General features: G+C 39.6%; 1 protein-coding gene across 3 annotated transcripts in view; it reads right to left on the bottom strand.

Moving 5' to 3' along the window:
- Window positions 1-4,253: 4,253 nt before the first annotated feature.
- Window positions 4,254-21,194, bottom strand: part of ITGB6 (integrin, beta 6) — a 91,204-nt gene continuing 74,263 nt past the window's right edge. For all 3 annotated transcript variants that reach the window (XM_011991494.1, XM_011991486.1, XM_011991503.1), the window contains 3 exons: window positions 16,543-16,662; window positions 10,978-11,144; window positions 4,254-5,152 (listed from right to left, as the gene is read on the bottom strand). In XM_011991494.1, coding sequence (XP_011846884.1) covers window positions 5,054-5,152; window positions 10,978-11,144; window positions 16,543-16,662 — 386 coding nt within the window. In that variant the 3' untranslated portion in view covers window positions 4,254-5,053. The remainder of the gene's footprint in view (window positions 5,153-10,977; window positions 11,145-16,542; window positions 16,663-21,194) is intronic.

Here is a 21,194-nt window from a genome sequence, read left to right as displayed (position 1 = left end):
CCCTAATTTTTATTAGCACTGCAAGCTCTTTAATGCTAGTAAGATATAGCTATTGAAACAAGAAACATATATGTATGTATTTACGTATACACATACACACACATCTATATCATGTATAGCAGAGTCAACTGGATTAAAAAAGTAAAGTTTTCATTGGGCTAGTTATTGACAAACAACAGAGTTCCTTGATACGAGAGCTTCGGATATTGACTTGGAACAGGATTGATTGATATGTAGGACCATAAATGTAAATGCATTTTAGGCCAGAAAGTAAATACTATTTGAGCAGTAAGTTCTTTCATAAAATACATACCTGGAAATTGCAGAGATCAGATTAAAATTTCAAACTGAACTAGATCCTCTGTGGGATTTGTGAAGTCTTGCCATGTCAATGACACCAAAGAGTGGCAGGTGGGGTAGTGGCGGTCAAATCTGTGCCTTTGACTGCCAGGCGTCTCCCAGGGCCTGCCTCCAGGAGAGCTCATGGGATGCAAAACTTCTGGGGTGCCATGCTGCTCCCTTGCTGGTTGTGAAACCAAATGAGAAACATAGAAGATCAAGTTTTCTACCCTTTGCCCAGTCTAGAGTGATTCACTTTTGGATTCACTTTCCTGGGAGGCGGAAATTGCAGTGAGCTGAGATCATGCCACTGCACTCCATTTTGGGCGACAGAGTGAGATTCTGTCTCAAAAAATAAATAAATAAAAATAAAAGAAATTACGACTCTAAAGGTGCACCCTCACAGGGCATTGTGTCGTTTTTTGTCCTGCTTTATTTTCTGTTAGTTCTTAGGACTGTTAGACAGTCTTAGTCCAGGCTCCTTATATAATAAGAACCCAAGCAAGGTTATGTGCTAATGTTTTATTGGGGGGTGCTATCCCAGCGAAAAAGGGCAGGGAGGCAGCTAATGTGGGAACGGAGATACAAGATGAGGCATTGGGAAGCTGGCCACTGCTTCCCCAGAAGTCATTGCTGGTGGCTCAGCTCCCGTTCATCTACTGGTTCCTTCCCATCTCTGTCTCTTATGGATCTACATTCCTTCTTCAGAGTGTTGACTCCTTGAACCTTCCTGTTGTGTTATGTGGTCCCTTGGGGCAGCAGCTAGGGAAGCCATTCTGGACTTGGGCACAGGAATTGCAGCAGCTCCTCAACCTGTGAGGAGGGTTTTACTACCAAGGGGACAGTGCAGGGGTAACTCCCGGCATAGGCCTGGAAGGCAGGTGGGGCCAAGTGGATCTGGGGTCTGCACAAACTGGGTCCAGGACCCTGATAATGTATATTTACTGGTTTATTATTTTCTCTCTCATTTGGAAGCATAGAGATTACTTGTTTTGCTCATTGTTCACTATATCCGTAATCATAAGAACAGTATTTGGCATATGCAAGGCATTCAATAAATATTTGTTGAATGAATTTATTGAGTTGCTACTGTGTCAGGAATTGTGATAGCTGCTAGAAGACACAAGAATTCCGCCTCCCAGATGGAAAAATTAAGAAGAGAAGGGACTTTCTTGGTGCTGTTCCAAATGGAAGCAGTCTCGCTATTTTCAGACATTTGGCCTTTAGTTTACAAAAGACAGTGTGTTTCAGAATATAAGTACTCTTGATTTGACTTTGCCTGTCCTTTTGTAAGAAATGGGCCTTTAAAAAGGGATTAAATTGACTCTTTTTGCCAGCATTTGGTCTCTCTGTGCTTAATTTTCCCGATTCAGAAGATAAGCATGGCACCATGATACCTAACAAATGGATGTGCAGAAGAATACACTCCCTGACTGCGTGAGTGTGCTCAGGCTGCTGCAGCAGGCACCACAGACTAGGGGGCTTCCACAACAGGAATTTATTTTCCCTCAGTTCTGGGGGCCAGGAGTCCAGGGTCCAGGTGGCAATTGGGTTGGTTTTTTACGAGGCCTCTCTCCTTGGCTTGTAGTTGGCCACCCTCTCCCTATATCTTCACATGGTTTTCCTTATGTCTGAGTCCTAACTTCCTCTTCTTATAAGGATACCAGTCATACTGGACCAGGGCCCAACTCCATCACCTTGTTTTAATTTAATTATCTCTCTTTTTTTTTTGAGACGGAGTCTCATTCTGTCACCCAAGTTGGAGTGCAATGGCCTGGTCTCAGCCCACTGCAACCTCTACTTCCTGGGTTCAAGTGATTCTCCTGCCTCAGCCTCCTGAGTAGCTGGGACTACAGGTGCCTGCCACTGCACCTGGCTAATTTTTGTATTTTTAGTAGAGACAGGGTTTCACTATGTTGGCCATGCTGGTCTCGAACTCCTGACCTTGTGATCTGCCTGCCTCAGCCTCCCAAAGTGCTGGGATTACAGGCATGAGCCACCATGCCCGGCCTTTAATTATCTCTTTAAAGGCTCTATTTCTAAGCACAACTACAGTCTCAGATATTGGGGGTTAAGACTTCAATACATGAATTTTGGGGGGACAGGGGCTATTAGGGGTGGATGATGATACATTTCAGTTCATAGCACTAACTCTAAAGAACTTGACTTTACAAAATGGTGATGTCCAGGCTCACTCCCTGCTGTCTCTTGCCCTCTGTGACTGCCTCCTTTTGTTCTTCTCCTTGGCCCCAGACCAAAACCAGCAAGGCAGTCAGAACAGGTCACAGAGGAATCCAGAAATCCAAGAAGAGGGTTTTGTACCAAGCAAATAAAAGAAACTATCATCCCTCTGAGGTTCCTTGTTTAAATTACCATGTTTATTTACATCAACACAAAATACAATAATAAACACAACAAAACCATTTTATCTTCAGGTAACATAACTCTTCAGTGAACAGAAGTACTACTGTTAATGTTTTGGCCTTTCCAAGGTCCCGCCTGGGGTCAAAACAGTTTTCAGAGAAAGAGCAGATTCTTCTCTACCTTCCTAAAACACACACAAAGGTAACTTCTATTTTCTAAAATCCCATTCCAGTAATAATAAAAAAAAAACACAACAGTAAGTCCATGTAGAGGAGAGGATTGCTGTTGTGTCATCAGCGTTGCAACCTGTATGTTGCTGTAGATTTCCCCCAGGTTCTGTGCATCAGTCAGGAACATAAAGGGCATATTAGTCCTTTGGATTTTCAAGGTGATTGTTCAGTAATTCTTTCATCTAGCCGTGTACTCCGTAAAGGTCTGATTTACCTGAGTTATTTAAAAACCAGCAAAAAAAAGAGTCTCCAAGTGATCGAATGTATATGGATCTATGTTGTAGAATTGAAGAAACTTATAGATTTTGCTGTGACAATTCAATGGACAACCACGAAGCCTCCACTACATAATGAACTATTCACCTAGTAAAAGCTTCACATTACAATTTAATCAAAGGTCATAAACATTGCGCAAAAGTACAATATCTCATCTGTATGCCAGTAGTTTAAATGCTATTTGCTTAGTCTCAAATACATTTTCAAACAAATGACAGTTATTGCTTAACTAACACAATCTTTCTATTATTTCACTGACAAAAGAGGCAGTTTCCTGCAGTGGAAAGAGAAGATGGCTTGGTGTTAAAAGATCTAGATTCTGAACCCAGCTCTACTCACTCTGAGCCTTAGTTTCCTTATGAGGATCAAGTGAGATGAAAGTGCTTTGTAAAGGAGTAATAACCATAAGAAATAATATTCTAGAGTCCATCTCTTCCATCAACTGATGGATCCCTAATTTGCACATATATTTTGCAAGTAAAATCTTACCTCTTAAAGTAAATGTATGATGCATATTCACCATATGCAGCTGAAATGTGCAAGTTGGGTTACACAGATGGGAAAAGAGTATGTATTAAAAAGTCTTTAAGACTTGTATACTTTTGATGTACTTGATTTAGAGCCATTTAAAATTTTATTGTGTTTGTGGCTCACGCCTGTAATCCCAGCACTTTGGGAGGCCGAGGCGGGCGGATCACAATGTCAGGAGATCGAGACCACAGTGAAACCCTGTCTCTAGTAAAAATACAAAAAATTAGCCGGGCGTGGTGGCGGGCGCCTGTAGTCCCAGTGACTCAGGAGGCTGAGGCAGGAGAATGGCGTGAACCTGGGAGGCGGAGCTTGCAGTGAGCCGAGATCGCGCCACTGCACTCCAGCCGGGAGACAGAGCGAGACTCCGTCTCAAAGAAAAGAAAAAAAAAATTTATTGTGTTTAACACAGGTTCCTTTTATATTATAGGAGTGTTCTTTGAATAAGCTAACCATTTAAAGTATTTTTTTTAAAGAAACTTTTGTGTGACAATTACAGGGTTTAAAAGACTGTGCAACTGAGTGAAATGGATTGAGAAATATGGGGGAAGTAACAGTTTGAAAACTCAGGGTCAAAAAGGAAACTGAGTGTAGAATATCGTTTTTCAGGTAATTTAAAAATAAGCTAAATGATAGGGTTGTTATCTTTTTATTTTTATAGGTGACTTCTTAATTTATAAATTACTTATTCCTCATTTGTAAAACAAATAAAATATTTGTGTACTTAACGTTTAGGTGTGTATAAATTCACAAACATTATTAACACTTAATGTTCAATCTTATATTTGGGGTATCTTCAGAAGAATTGCAACTTCTTAGCTGAAGTAAAATCAGAATGTCATTTCTCAGAGATTTCAAAAAATTATCCTTCAAGAGAGGGCATATTTCCTACAAGTTTAGAATTAATTGGCAAGTATAGATATACAATGTGAGTATATGGGCTTTGTGACTTTGTTGAGACAAAGAACTCAGGTAGCTGCATTCCTGAAACAAATGAGCTTCTAATTTCAAACATTTTTCAAATGCAAATCAGGCCCCCATGAATCATTTTGATGATTTTTTTGAAGCATTAATGCAACAGAGTTAGTACTCCTCAAATGATCCCCAAAGTCACCTCTTTGCTAAGGATATTTCTCTTCTTGATTATTTTGAACCTGCCAACAGTCTCTCACCTTCATGTAGAGGATAACTTATCTGCAAATGTCCTATTATTGTCTTAAACCAACCTCATTTTGAAGCAACAAAGAGAAAAAAATTATATAGTGCATTAACATTTCATACCAGTGAAACAGACTTTCTTCATGCATAAAGTAGTTCTATCCATCTGTGGAAAGGTCCACCTTTTGTTTTTCCCTGTGTTTATAAGTTACATTTTTAAAAGTACTCGTGGAGCCTCTGTAGAGTGGATTGGTTCCCTGAAAAAAAAAAAAAGATTCAAGTGAAAATATGTACATTTTGTTATTATACTGTTTTAATACATAGTGCAAATGGAAGAGCAGAGTCAAGCTCAATCTTGGAAACTATTAGAACGATTTTGATTAATCTGGTATTTCATACATTTAGTGTTTTGCAATTTATACATTTTCATTTTGTTAAATATACAGAACATGTCCCATATGTATATTCTAAAAATCTTACCTCTTTTGGTAAAGCACAAATTTACAGATAGAAAACAAGGCTTCAGCTATTGTGCTCACTGCTGTTTTCCCAGCACTGAGTCCCTGGCCCAGAGCAGGTGCTCAGTATGTATGGAATGAGTGGCGCGAACAGTGATAGATGAACCAAAAGTCAAATCAAAGCCAAAAAAGTAAAAAACAGGAAAAGCGAAACTGGTAGAAACATAAAAAAATGAACGACACAGTATCTGCCTTTAACAAACGTGTTACTGATGAGAAGCATCAAACAAGGGCACAAATAAACATGCTGAGATCAGATCAGATCAGATCAAAACTCTGGGTAGCCAAAGAACCAGCTGTCTTTTGCTTACTATGTAAAACAGTGTGTAAGACAACCACAAGAGACTGTTATGGAGGACCCTGGGGTCATGAAAGAGTGGCAATCCAAAGGCAGGCCAGGAAATATGGCTTTGCCTTGGGGGCAGTGGGGAGGTTGGGTGTGGGACTTCTGGGTAGCTCAGCTGTGCTGCTTGGGCTGTAGATGTGCCTCCAGGTGCCAATAGCAGTGGTGCTGTGGTCAAAAGGACCAGAAGGTCCAGAAGGATCAAGCCTCTTTAGTTGTTCCAGGCAGGAGGAAGGTGTCTGGGTAAGGTACAGTTTCTTCTCTCCCACTTTCCAAGGCTGACCACACAGGCTATGGCAACAGACAGTCTGGGTCCAAAGCCAGCTCCACCACATGACCGTACTGAAGCCACTCTGAGCCTTGGTGTCCATATCCGTGCCTACCTTATCCAGGTGAAGTATTTTAGCACTGTGTGTAGCACATAGCAAATGCTCCATAAATGCTGCCTCTTCTTATTAGTTCCTGTTTATAGCTTTTCTTCACATTTGGAATTTCCTTTTCTTTTAGGTTTTACAGAGGATTATTAAGATATTTTCCCCCAGGGCTTTGGTACACTTAACATTTCTAAGCCCATTACTGAGTATGTATGGAATCCAGGTACTGCCTCTGACCTTCTAAGTTAAAATCTTACACTTTGATCACCTCATTCCATGAATTATAGCTATGGTAACAATTTCTAGGGGTGGATTTGAAAAAGAACATGGTTGTCTTTGCTTGCTCAGTACATTTCTTTCAGCTCTTAGAAGAACGGAATAAAACTGGAAACACTCCCTGGTCTTTCCCAGTCACTGGCCTCAGTGCCCTCATTGTGAGTGGGAATCACAGCTGCACCCGCTTCTTTGTTGTCCAGAGCCAGTGGCCTGACCTCTGGTAAGTGGCATGTTACCTTTGCTATGTGCCTTTAAAGACATACGCTATTTCTATCATAAAGCCAAACAGAAAAGAGGTTTCTTGGCTGATGGTGGATGATGGGTGAAAGCTAAGTTGGTATCGTGCTTCTATTCCTGAAAGCAGCCTGGTTAATTCTGAGGGACCTCCAGATCTTATCTAGTCCTGCTGCCCTAAGAATTTGAGATTTTGAAGGCAAAGGGCAGATTGATGTGAATTTAGATGTAGATGGAGTCTCATTTGCAAACAAAAATCATGCATGGAATTCTATTAAATTTGAGAGACTAGAACCTAGTTGGTTACAGGAGAATGAGGGACTCAATTGAAGAAGCAAGATGGAAAAAAGTAAGAGGTTTAGGCCAGCAATGACAGGGTAAGCCTGTCATGGAGGAAGTTCTCGCTTCCTCCAGGAAGCTCCCACCTTTGTGAACAGAAAAGACACTTGGAAAGAGGACACAGGTTGTGAGCAGGGCCAGCTTAGAGCTCTGTAGCACCAGGTACTTGTTTGTAGGTGCACCCTATATCATGTCAAACATATTGCAATACACCCATATCCCACACTTGAGTGTGACTTGAGTTGCAACTGACAAGATAACACAATGTTATTTAGTAGATATTTAGTTGAATGTTTAATTTTTATGGCAGAATTTTCATTCTGTATTTTAAAGCAACTTCTGTATTTTAAAGCAACATTCTGTATCTTAAAGCAACTTCATTCATTCAGGTCTGCAATATTTTGGGAGTCCCTTGCAAAACTGGTTTAGGGCCAAGACATTGCTTATAGGGAGTGATGGGTAAAGCAGACTTCACAGAGTAAGAGGGTAAGGTGGAAGTGTAAAAGTGGATGAAGAGCAAGTACATATTGCTGTTGTGTGTGGTAGGGTATTTTCTGGCCTTAGCTGAAGATCAGAGGTCAGGATAATGCACTCGCGTTGGGTTTTGTTCCAGGAGGCGGTGTGGAAATGTCCACACCGCCTCCTCTAGTGCTCTTCTGACTATAACCTCTCTACACAGACTTTCCAGGAGAAATGCAGGCTTGAGTCCTGCTCTATTTCAGGTGAGTGTGCAATCCACTGCTCAGAAAAGGTCAGCTTTCCCCTAACCATCTGGGGTGACCAGGCTGATTCCCCCAGGAGTCTGGGAGTGCTAATTTAGGCTTGGATTTTGCAAATGCAATGGCACATTTTTCAAGATTGAAAAAGTGGTAATAGGAAAACTCTGTCATGACCCACAGCTTCCTTAATGATCGACCAACTGCCAAACGCAGACCTGATTTGCTTAGCACAGTACAAAATCAATCCATGACTGCAAGAAATGTCAGGCTGAACATTTTTTTTTGCCTCAAGTTAATGACTTGTCATCCTAGAAAAAAATGTCTAATCAAAGATGAATTTAAATATGTTTCATTTGTGTTTTCATAAAGAATATGTGGGGGTGGGCATTATTTTTAAAAGCATGATAAAAAGATAACCTTTCTTTACAGCTGCTCTGAAATATTTTAGGAGGTAGGAGTGGAGATCCTTCTGTCTTAAGCCCTGTCACTTTATGAGTCCAATGCAGTCCTATGGCCAGGAGGCCTGACTATCCCGATTGTCCCTGGAGGGCACCGGGTTTCGAAGACCAGTCAAATTCACTGCTTCGAGAAGAAATAGGTTTTAGAGAAAATACTCAATTAAATTGAAGACCTCCAAACGTGTGCAGTGAGCGACATTTTTTTCCAGTAGGATGTTAGTGAAATTTAAACTGAATTATTTGAGTTAAACCTTTTTTGCATCCAAGTGAATAATTACTATCCAGTCATTATCTAGTCAGGAACATCAAACATTTGTTATTCAAAGAAACTCAGTTTAATAGGGGAATAATATTTTCCACTTATGCTTTTTTTTCTGTTTAATGCATGTTTGGGTCGCATGTTAGATGAAGAAACAGCAAAAATTCAGTATTTGAATTTCAGTCATGTTCTACATCCTGAGGGAGAACGATTCATGTTTTTGGGGAAATTAACTGTTAATTAAAACGTTATTTTAAAGATATTAATCGCTTGTCAGTATTTATGCCTCTGTATGAGAACATTGAAATGTGCTGGTTAGTAGATACACATCACGTAATTGCCCAAGTGTGTGTTTGTGGAACACCTGCTTATTATTTCTAGGAGGGTCAACCAAAGGCTGTGCTTAGAAGAACAATGAACAATTAGGCTTCAGCTTAACTATGCACCAAAAGTTAGGGAAGTCCCTTAACTTCTCTGAGCCTCAGTTTAGCTCTTCAAAATGGAAATACCAGGATTATGTCATGGGGCTTGCTGCTATTGTCCTTTGTGGCAACTTAACCACATTCTTTTACCAGGTTGCCCTTCTAACCATCACAAGGCATTTGTTGGAGAGTTGATAAAAGTCAAAAATAAACACCTGTGGCCAGGGGTCAGGTGAAGTGAACTGTCCTACAACTTTGGGCTTATTAGTACTGTGTTCTAAGTCACCAAGCTAACCTATCTGTTTACCTTTACGTTGTTAGGAATGAGTAAATTATATCTTCTCCTGAGGAATTTTGCTTAATTATGGAAAACACATACATTCACAAAAAGAGGAAAGCTATATAACAAACCTCCAAAGACCTATCATTCAGACTCAACAGTTATCACAATTCTGCCACACCTGCTTCAACTATCCCTCCATCCCACTCTCTTGGCTGAATTATTTCAAAGCGAACCCCAGCTTTCATCTCCTTTCACTCCTTCAGTATGCATCTCTAAAAAATATGGATATTTTCTAGCAATGTCACCATGCCATTATCATACCTAATGAAATTATACTTACTTGCTATCATTTTAATACCCAGCATGTATTAATCTTTTTTTTCAGTCGTTTCATGTATTTATTATTTATTTTGGAGACTGGGTCTCACTCTGTCGCCCAGGTTGGAATGCAATGGCATGATCGTGGCTCACTGCAGCCTCGATCTCATGGCTCAAGTGATCCTCCTGCCTTAGCCTCCCAAGTAGCTGGGACTACAGATGTGCACCACCATGCCTGGCTAATGTTTGTATTTCTTTTTGTAGGGACGGGGTTTTGCTGTGTTGCCCAACTCGAACTCCTGAGCTTAAGTGATCCAATCCTCCTGTCTTGGCCTCCCAAAATTCTAAGATTACAAGTGTGAGTCACCATGCCTAGCCTTTTTCCAGTTGTTTAAAAAATGTATTTTTACAGGAGGACTGTTCGAATCATGATCCAAACAAGATCCATACATTGCATTTGGCTGTTGTATCTAGCACATTTTTAATGGGAAGATAAAGTAGATAAAAATTTTCACTGTTGATTGTTCTGTACCATATATTATGATTAATTTAGAATAACTGCATACAACATAAACATCCCTTATCAAGATAAATTTATCAAAAATGGAAAATTCCATTTGCTTTAGGAATTGAAGGCATTGCTATAAAAATTGTTAACATCAAATTATTTGCATGGACAAATCCAAAGGAGCATTGTGTCTGCCTGCATTTTCTCCAGTGATATCATTGTTGTTAGAATCAGCAATGTAAGATAATTGCTGTTAGATACCTGGACACACCATTAGAGGTACAGAGATGAAATTAAAACCATGAAATTGTTTCTATGGGTCTCTAGAAATGTAATTATCTCTCCTGTGGAAAAGAAACACAGAAAACTATAGTCCTGCCTTCTGCTTGCCTCTTGTGAAGAGAAGGCACTTAAATTATTCCTATTGAGTTTATGTATTTAAAGGTTAATACTTTTGGGCTTTTCTTCAGGTCTCTGTTTAAAATTTATGTTATTAAGAAAAAATAACTACATGGCATTTAAAAAATCATCTCAATTTTGCTTTGTAACCAATTAGACCAGTAACAAGTATTTCCATAGAAATTGGCATGAATTATCATACTACTTATGAACATTATTCCATTCATTATAACATAACCAATTTATGGAAATGTTTAGATACAGCACCCGTGCTTTATCAAATGGGGCCTGAGGGATAATTCCTAGTGGTGAGGAAGCACTGGTAAAAACATACTTCCCTGATGTCCCTAAGCAGCTGTCTCAGGAGCCTCATGAGACTCTTCATCGTGGTGGAAATCCCCACCGCACTGAGACAAATCTATGCTATAAGGGTCATCTGGGTCCAGATAATGGATAGAGGTTCCTTTACCCCCGAAGCAGAACAGAAATCAAAGCTGTTGGGGTCATGGCAAGAGTGGGAGAGAAAAACTGTGACACTTGAACTCTCAGAGCAGAAGAAAGCTGAGCCCCTCAGTCTCTTCCACCAGCCTCTTTCTCCCCTAGACAAGGAGTAGCCCTAAGTTTCCACATACCGTTTGCCACTTGGCTTTTGATCGTTCTGCTTCAAATTTGGCAACTTCTTTACGATCATGAAATGACACCAGCAGCTTCCAGATGCACAGCAGGACAACCCCGATGAGAAGAATAGCCAGGGAAACCCCCAACATGATCATGGGAATGTTTGGAGGCTTTGGACAATCTGCAGAAATAAAGAAAATTATAAGAAGGTGGTAAAATCAACACTTTGACATTGGAAAGGCATTTCTTGTTGGATTTTCCATCTACTTTTTCTGCAGCAGAGAATAAATATTGACACCATTTTTGCTTTGCTTAAATTTTAAAAATGAGTTACTTGTTGAAGGATAGCCCTGCATTCCTTCAAAGTAGAACAAAAGATAAAGGAAGAATTTAGTTATTCAAAGTAAATGTATATAGACTTGATGGCTGACTCTAAAAGAGAATCCAAAAAGTGATAATTAATGCACATGGAATATTTAAAGGATTAAGAAAAAAGACTAGTTTAATCACTAAAAATGGTCTCTTCTGAGTCCATGATAATGTAGAAATGGAGTGTGTGTGTGTGTGTGTGCGCGCGCTGCATGTGATCAGTTTTTCATGGACCTTCTTGAATCATGGGGAGTCTAGAAGACTACATTAAAATTTACATAAAACCTATCCCTTGAAAAAATTACTATTTCCTTCTTTCTTTATAGACAGAAGACAATGATGGGTTTCAGTTCTATTTTGTTGAACCCTAATGCAGTAGTCTGGTTTTGGGGAAGTTCCTGGACTAGATTCAGGAGAGGTGGATTCAATTCCCATCTGATGTACAGTAGCTGTGTGAATATGATCCAGTCCGTTGACCTCTCTGAGCCCCAGGCCCTTCACCTGTAAAACAAAGTTCAGTGTTCCCTTAACTTTTCTGATGATAACAATAAGCTGAAGTGTTCTTGCTTACTAACACGGCTTCCTAGGCCCTTTCCCCAATATTCTGATTCAGTGGGTCTTGGATAAGGCCACCGATTTTGTATTATTAAATATTCTAAATGATTCTTATTTTCAAGCAAGTTTGGGAAATTAGATGTTCTGTAGGGTCCTTTCAACTTGAATATTCTCTGAAATGTTATTTTGACTCTATTGATGATATGAATGTAATTTTGCCATTATACAGTACCTTTCCTAATTCACAGCAGAATGACTAATAGTCCTTGCAATATGCCTAGGAGATGATACATTTCTTAATGAAACATTATAATTATGCTCTCCTCTTACTTTCATGGAAAAAAAAAATCCCACATAACATTATCGCTAGATATCTGCATCCCTCTGCAAGAAATGAGGCAAAATCCATGGTATCTGGGGAGGAAATGAATGATGCTTAACTTATCCTAAGTCTTACTGCTTTTAGAGATTTAATAAGGAGAGTTATACACATATGACTAGTCATGCTGTCTTTAAGGTAAGGATCTGGAGTCGATGTGAATCTGAGTAGGACTAATTACCCACTAACAGCATGATGCCTGGCCTCACACACTTTTGTTCTTTGGCCAAGAAACCATGTAAAGAGATTATGCAGAAGTAAGAAAAGGAGCTAATGACATACCTATTACTGTATGAAGATCTAAAGACTATATTCTTGCATAGCAAATGAACCATAGCTGCCTCTAATGGGTTAGCACATTCCTGCAAATAAAACAGCAGGCTTGTGTCATGAGAATATATACTGGCTACATCTTTGGCTAAGAAATGCCTGGGGTGGGGCATAGTATGCTCCTGCTCGAAGCAAGATGAAGCTTGCTACAATCCTGCACCTAGACATGAATTAGGAGGGTTCTCCAGAAGGGACTAAAGAAGAAATGGGTGCGGTCTGACAGAGATAATTAAGAACTGAAAGTCTCAGAAATTGTACATTTCTCAATTAAAGATTTTGGTCCAAGTGTCAGAGCAGGTCTTACACAATAGAGATATTCACTTTTCATACTCAGATGTTTCTTGAGATGCTCAGACTGCGAATGGATTTCTACATGGAAGAAGAGGGTCACCTCTATCACTGTGTGCAATGTGGCCTATTGAGTCCAGGTTGGGGCAGCACCTACTTCTAAGGTCCTGGGTATCTAACTCTGCTACATGCGTTGTGCAATCTGGTAGCCCAATGTGCCTACTGAGTGCTTGAAATGTGAGTTTTCCCACGTAACTTATGCTGTAAGGGTGAAATAAACACTGATTTTGAACACTTGGTATGAAAAAAATGTAAAAAATCTCAGCTTTTATATTGATTACACGTTGAAATGACAATATTTTCGATAACATGGTAAATATAACATGGTAAATAAAATTCATTTTACCTGTTTCTTTGACTTTTTAATGTAATTACTAGAAAGTTTTAAATTATATATAGAGTTTGCCTACCAGTTCTGTTGGATGATGCTGATCTAACATCCTTTTGTGATTCAGATATGTATGATGATTGTATAGCCAGTAGGAGGCAGTAGAGCACAGTGGTTCAGAGCATGGGCTCCAGGCCAGGCTGCCAGAGCTCCTCCACCAGCTCTGGCACATAATTACTGCCAGACCTAGCAAATTATTTAATGTCTCTATGCCTCAATTTCCTTACCTTTAAAATGAAAATAATAGTGGTACCTGTTTTATATGGTTGTTAAGAATATTAAGTGAATTATGTAAAATATATAGAACATCTGGCAAATGGTATTAGTAAGGGCTCAAAAAATGAGAGCTGCTATAATAATTAATATTACTATTGTTACAGCAAATACAGCACTCTTTCCCCTTTTCTATCCTCATCACCTCAAGGACCTGGAGCCTCTAACTTGGAACCTGTGGGTATAGCATCTACCCTAGCTGGAACTTTCCAGCCAGGAAGCCTTCCTGCCTATCATTCCTTGACTCTGTTGTGGCTCTTATGCTCTGAAAGTCCCTCCAGATGGTGGGGATAAGAAAGAAGATGAAAGAAATCACCTGTGTCTACGCACCCTGGTGGCAACCCTTCACTCAGCTCTTTTTTTTTTCAATTTGCTTAGAGGACCCTGGGGATCAGCCCCTTTCTCTCTTCTCAGTTTGCCTCTTCTACCGAAGCCTCCACCAGGCCACCCTGGGATTTTCTAGTCTGAAAGCTGTGAGACGGAGACAGGAGGGACTATGGACTTCTGGGGACAGGTTCTGCTCTGCTGGCCCCTGGAAGCGCCAGGCCTACCCAACCATGCGGACATTTGTTGAGGAAGAGGGAGCCTGGAAGCTGTCAGGTGACTCTTGTTAAGCCTCAGGGAGGTAATTTTTCCCCTCACTTTTCCCTACTACAAAAGCATGGGGATAATAACACGCCATAGTAAAAAGCATCAGGGCATCTGTGTGTGCTCTGCAGAGTGGCATGTTGCAGTGCCACTCGTATTGTGTGGAAGAATAAAAGAACAGACAACAGCTCAGTAATGAGGAGGCATTTAGCCCAAGGCATGTTTCACTGAAAAAAAAATTCATCAACTAGATACAAAAGTCTCTGAATTAAAAGCAGGACTTATTCTGGAAATTTGTTTTTGTTGTTTGAAACTCGTTTTTTTCAATAGAATCAATACGATAAGGGATGGCTTTGATTTCAAGATAACTTGCTAAAGCCACTGCCACAGTCACAGAGGGTTGGGATTGTAGTTGGAGAATTTTATTTTATCAGACAGAAAATGAGCAGGCAGGCTTTTTTTGGTATTATAAAGTAATTCTTCCTTGTACAGCAGGATTCTCCTTATGTTTCCCTAATGAATGGCCATAAGACTCATTTTATGTATGCATTTCAAAGGAGTTGATTTACATGAGAGCTTTCCAGAGCAAGTCTCCAGGGGCACTCAGCATACCTGAGCTTCAAGGCCAAGTTCACAATCATCTTCAGATTCCTTGGATTGTGCCAACCTCTATCTCTCCCTTGCCCTCAGCAACTGCAATGTGACCTTTTTCTGATCATGTTTTCTTGATTGGGATATAATTGTCTTGAACCTACTTTTTGGTTCCCTTGACATTGCTGTGGTTTTTATGTTCTAAAGTGATGCCAATTTGATACTTTTGGTTTCAAGTTCAGGACTTAATATTTTATCAGCATACCAATAAGCAAGCAGGTACAACAAAACACACCTATCTGCCTTATGGCCTGGCCCTGTCGCTGTTGTCTGGGGCAGAACTTAGACTCCAAGCTTTTGCGGGGAGGAGGAGGTTGCAAACAAGGTCTGATGAGGTCTGATTTAATGTAGCTGTCATATCTGCAGGAATGGTTTAGGGAGGAACACATCACTGATGAAAGACAGAAAATATGAGGCACCTGTGAGTGCCTCGTATTTACCTGTGAGTAAATGAGAATGCAGTCTGTGTTAGGGCTGTCGCTCACAGGGAGATCTTGGGACCATTTGTATCAGGCTTGCCAGGGTAGTTGTTAAAATGCAGAGCCCTGGGCCACACATCAGATGGTGTTGACTCAGGATATAGGCATTTTTAACAAGTTCCCCAACGAAGTCTGATACCCACTAACATTTGAATCCCTCTCAAAGTATGAATACCTTCTCACCTACTTTCTTCTCTACTAAATATAAACTTCTCTCTCTCCTTCACTGAATGCAAAATGTTTAAGGCTTTCCCAAGTCCAGAACTGACTCTATGAGTTGGTGTGGATGAAAATCCACAGGAGCAATGGACACCTTGACATCCTTCCTCATTTGCTGCTTAATGTCTTTTCTGATTCAGCATCATCATTTGATGACCCATTACCGAGAGTTAGGTATTGCCACTATTTTACGTGCATTATTCCACTTAATCCTTGAGTCAACACTTAGAAAAAGTACTATTATCTGTTCCATTTTACAGATGAGGAAATAGAGACTCAGAGATTCAAGTGTCTTCCAGAATGTCACTCAGCTATTAAATAATGGAGAAGGATTTGAACCAAGGTTTGCCTGATTCACACTCTTAAAAAAAATGGACACACTCCTCTCTGTTACCATTTCCTAAAGATAGACCTTTTGCTTACATTTCATTTAATTCACTTACCTTTCTATAATTCATCAGTCAGCTTTCAGGAAGGTGATGACTGCTGCAACTCCAACTCCAAGTCACCTTAGCTGGTTTTTTTTTTTTTTTTAGGCAGAGTCTCACTCTGTGCAGTGGCGCGATCTTGGCTCACTGCAACCTACACCTCCCGGGCTCAAGCAGTTCTTCTGCCTCAGCCTCCCAAGTAGCTGGGATTATAGGTGCAGACCACCACGCCCAGCTAATTCTTGTATTCTTAGTAGAGACAGGGTTTCATCATGTTGGCCAGGTTGGTCTCCAACTCCTGACCTCAAGTGAACTGCCCACCTCAGCCTCCCAAAGTGTTGGGATTACAGGTGTGAGCCACTGTGCCTGACCCTTATCTGGTCTTAATAAGAGACACTGGAACATACTGAATCTTCTAACTGGCATCTTTCAATCCTTGGGAAACTTTAAGAAACTTCATCAAAAATTTGGAAATGTCTTTCCTGGTTTGCTACCCAGAGCTATTTTCTGGTTGCTTTCTCTTCTCCTGTGTAGTGTCATTTGCCATGGGCAATGGAAAGGAAACCACTCACCTTTTTCACTGATGCTGTGAATGATGCTTTTCCCCTCATTATCTGTAGTTATCAGGAATGTAATAAGACATTCATTTTCTCCTTGCAGAGAGCAGGAAACAGAACCATCCTTTGAGAAATCTGTAAATAAAGGAGTCATTCATTAGGTTAAAAAGATTCCAAAAGAGATTATTTTTAAAACAAAGTGGTATTGAGTTTTAATATGTAAATTAGAGTTTTCAATAGTGCGGAATGAGAATAGGAAAGGCATAGGGTTTTTTTTTCTCCTGAAGTGAGGTTTTAGTTTTTACTCACGTTCCAGAAGAACAGTTCCAGATGTGGTCAATCAGGACTGACCATCAAATGCACCTATCAAACGGATATGGGCAGGATTGCAACAGGCTGAACGTACTTCAAGGCAGGTACCCACAGCTGCCTTGGGAATAGAATGGCCCTGATTATGGTAATGAGGGGGCTATAGGTTCTTCTTTGCTGGGAGCATGAAGGATGTCTAGATTACATTTCTGCACAGTTCAAGCTGATACTGATACTTTTAAAGGGGCCTTTCTCACAATGGCATAGTCAAGATGCTGGCCATGTATTGTGGAACAGTAACATAAATTAATATCAGGAAACTGAAACTGAAGCGTTATGTAGCTCAGGGACCAGAAGGATAAAGGTAAATGAATCCACAGTGACAGTTTGTCTATCATTCAGTAGAACTCCTTTCTTAATTTGAAAAAAAAAAAAAAAAATCCAGTTTCCCTCAAATATTTTCCAAGTGGGAATTCTTCCTTATTGAGCTCATTCAAGAGGCAGAAAGTGAATGTCATGACAGAAATTAAAAGTAAAGTAAAACGGCCAGAGATGCCAGTACTATCTACCAGAAATTTTAGTAGTCCAGGACCTATGCCAAAATTATGTGGCATTCTCCTGATTAAGAAAACCAAACAAATTTGCTTAACTGTTCTCCTATCTTTTAAGTTGGAGACTTTTCAATGATGGTTACAAACACTGTTTTTCAGAAACCTGTAAGTAGAAGTCCTTTTGCTCTTATTCTAAATTTTTAGGACATGCGTCCAAAGTTAGTGTGTTATGCTACAATGGATCAGAGCATTAAAACCCCTGATAATCTTGGACATACTCCTACTAGACTTATAATCTCTCTTATTAGCTTAACAATAAAAACATGAATAAAGCAGAATCGAATGTGTTCTCTGATTCTAACAAAAATTAAATAATAGTCAGTTTTTGGTAGAAAAATGCCATAGCCATAGATAGAAATATTAAGTTGCTGTTTGCTGTCTTCACATTTTGTTTGAAATGAAAAACCCGACAGTGTCTGTGAGAAGTATGCTTTGGATTATCTATGAAAACAGGAACCAGCAAGACATTTAGCATTACAAATAAGATTTTGGATGATAGATTTAAGTGTACAAACTGTTTTTGAACCCATTAGTAATATCTATTACATGGGAATATTAAGAAATCTAATTACAAATCATCCTAGTCTAGACATTGCCAAATGATTATGGTCATCTAAGTCACCTGGGAGTTTTGAAAATATAGATTCTGGGGACCCACCCTTGGGTGCTCTGATTTGAGAGGCTGGTTGTACAGGAGCTTGTACACTTAGTGAGTTGTTTAATAAGTATTTAATCTCCTTTTTTTAAAAAAAGGAGATTCTGATTAAGAGATTTGGTGAGATGTGTGTTATTTCATATGTTTGATTGCAAATGGTACTGCATATTTAATTCATACATTGGCTATTTTATTTGGCCTTTACCACACCTCCTGTTAACTTGCCACTCCAATTAACTAGGGTTCATGAAATCTTGGGGACTATGCGTTTTCTCATTGGAGTGTTTTCTTGCTTCTTTCCCCCTCTCTGTGAGAACAGTGCAGGCTCACTCTCCTTGCCTTGAACATATTTAATGAAACATTTTATTCTGAGGTAGGAAATATGTGAACTGCTTATCATACTCCTTTCAGTAATATTAACTATGTTTTTAAAAATTTTCTTTCAAATGGCTGCACTGAAGCCTAGAGAGAGGCTTACTTGACCTGGCCGGGGTTATTTAAGTGTTAATGGAATGGCAGAATATGATCTTTGAGTCACAACTTCCATCTTGCTTTAATTACTTCACCACTCCTTTTCGTGATTGCTACGGCTCTAGATGTAGCCTGTTCCATAGTGTTTGGATATTGAAATAGTATTATCAAATGTGCAACGACAGATTTGCATAATTCGCTGCATAATTTCTTTTGTTGTTCATAGAAAATAGACCTCTCTTTTTTCCCTTCCTTTGTGAATGTCTACAGTGCTGCTCTAGAATAATAGAATGAAAATAAGATGCCAAGCAGTCCATGGAACCATACTCAGAGAAGGAAGAAATGTGAAAATAGGGGTGAGGAGGTGGGCCTGGGAAGGTCTGGGGAGGGTGTGAGAAATATAGAGCATCTGCACCACTGAGTCAAGATGGCCATATGTTTAAGACCTCAGCTCTAGGATTAATTAGCAGTTTTCAAAAAGCAAAAGCAAAAACAAACAAACAACAACAACGTTTCCCAAGGAAAGCATAAGGGGTTTATGGTCAGGTAAGCTTGGGAATCCTTTATTCCAATTCCTCCCCTTGCCATTCCTGATGATTCACAATGCATGTTTAATTTAAATGCGTAACAACTCTCAGAAGTCCTGCAAAGAAAACAAGAAACCCAGTTTCCTATTTCTAAGATGTGTATTACCAGCGGTGCCTTTTTCCATGTAATGCTTTCATATCTAAGGTTGCATGGAATATACTTTGAGAAACAATTCTCTGAGTACATGTATGGTAGGGTAAATAAAAATATGACTCTCAAGCTGGGCACTGTGGTGCATGTCTGTAATCCCAGCACTTTGGGAGCCTGAGGCGGGCAAGATGACTTGAGCTCAGGAGTTCGAGGCCAGCCTGGCCAACATGGCAAAACCCCATTTCTGCAAAAACTACAAAAAATTATGCTGTGTATGGTGGCATGTGCCTGTAGTCCCAGGTACTCATGAGGCTGAGCCTGGAAGGTCGAGAATGCAGTGAGCCTTGATCTTGCTGCTACGCTCCAGCCAGGGAGGGAGAGTGTGGCGTTATCTCCAAAAAAAAAAAAAAAAAAAAGACTCTCAGTAAAATGGATGAATAAGGTTAATAACATCTCTTTTGATGTGCCCACCCACAGCACAATTGAGGACAATTCGTACAGATTATATAGTTATGCGAATTTTATTTTACTCCTATTTTCTTTCAAATAGCTGCACTGAAGCCTAGAGAGAGGCTTACTGGACCTGGCCGGGGTTATTAAAATAAAATTCCCCGTGTTGGGGGAAGGGTAGGTCGTTAAAAGACAAATACGATGCGATCATTTCAAGGCAGTGTGATCAGTAACATAACTGGGTGAGTAACTTGAAATAAAGCTTATAAAAAGGCTCATTAGAAAAGTGGCTTTTAAACACACAGTCTGAATTAAAAACATTTTTTCTCTCAAATTCATCCAGATTAGTGCTTTAAATGGTATTAGTAATCCAATTTTTATTTTCAATTGTTGAGTTAGAAATAGTTGTATCTCCCTATTTTGAAATAATTTAGTCAAATACACAAAAAGACTAAATATTTTAAATACCACTGGAGCCCTAGTCTTCCTCTTCAATCTCAGCATTTATGATAATCTACTGGAAAAAACCTGTGTACTTAAATATAGTAAGTACCTTGTTCTTGCCAGTATGATTTACATGTATGTAAGATTTACTCCTTTTTTTCCTCAACACATTAGATTTCCCATGTTGTTAGTGAATTGAGGCTTAGCAATTTGCAGAGCATTTTGTGCAATTTTTACGCATTTCTCAGAAACACTTGGTAAATACTCCCAGTGCTTGCTGTGAAATGAGCCCAGAAGGTGATGCTAGGACTTTGCACCAGGTACTAATGTGGGAAGTCCACAGAGGCTGCCTGCTCTGTGTTTTCATGTATCTCGCCTTTGGTAGTAGTGTAAGGCGCACACCATCTTGTCCAATGTACTGCTATTTGGCATGTTTATCTTTGGTCACAAGAAAAGCATTGGTGAGGGGTTTTATGAGCACATATCATGACCCTCCATATACGGTAATCCAATTGTGCATAGTCAGAACTCTCAATTTTGAGACAATGTAAGTAATCTTCAAAACAATATAAAGTTCATTAACTCATTCCATGCTGGAAATGGATTAATTTCTGTATTCTAATTCCATCTATTCAAGAGACATATCCTGGAGGGTCACACATTATTAGCTTGATTATTTCACTTCACCTGAGCTACATCTTGGTCACATCTCTAACGTGTGCAGAGTAGCAATTCTACCCTGAGCCGCATGATAATGCAGCGAGTTCAGGATGATACAAAATTAAATTCTCCCAGGTTGTTTCTGTTGGAAGAGTCAGTCATCCCCTTTGTTTTAAAGTCCACAAATTATTGTTTAAAAGGTATTGCCAGTTAAAAAACAAGCGATTTAAATATTTGAGGTGAAACCTTGCCACTAGACTCTGATTCTAAGTAATTAAATTTAAAATGACAGATGAAAGCAAGAGAAGTTTGCTTAGCAGTGAAAGATAATAGGTCCTTCTTGTATTTTGGGGGTGAGGCAACAGAGAATTGAGGATGGTCATTGTAAT

This window comes from Mandrillus leucophaeus, unplaced genomic scaffold (genome assembly GCF_000951045.1).
Source record: "Mandrillus leucophaeus isolate KB7577 unplaced genomic scaffold, Mleu.le_1.0 Scaffold110, whole genome shotgun sequence".
In the NCBI taxonomy this organism is placed as follows: domain Eukaryota; kingdom Metazoa; phylum Chordata; class Mammalia; order Primates; family Cercopithecidae; genus Mandrillus; species Mandrillus leucophaeus.
This window is presented reverse-complemented; position numbering and strand designations above follow the sequence as displayed.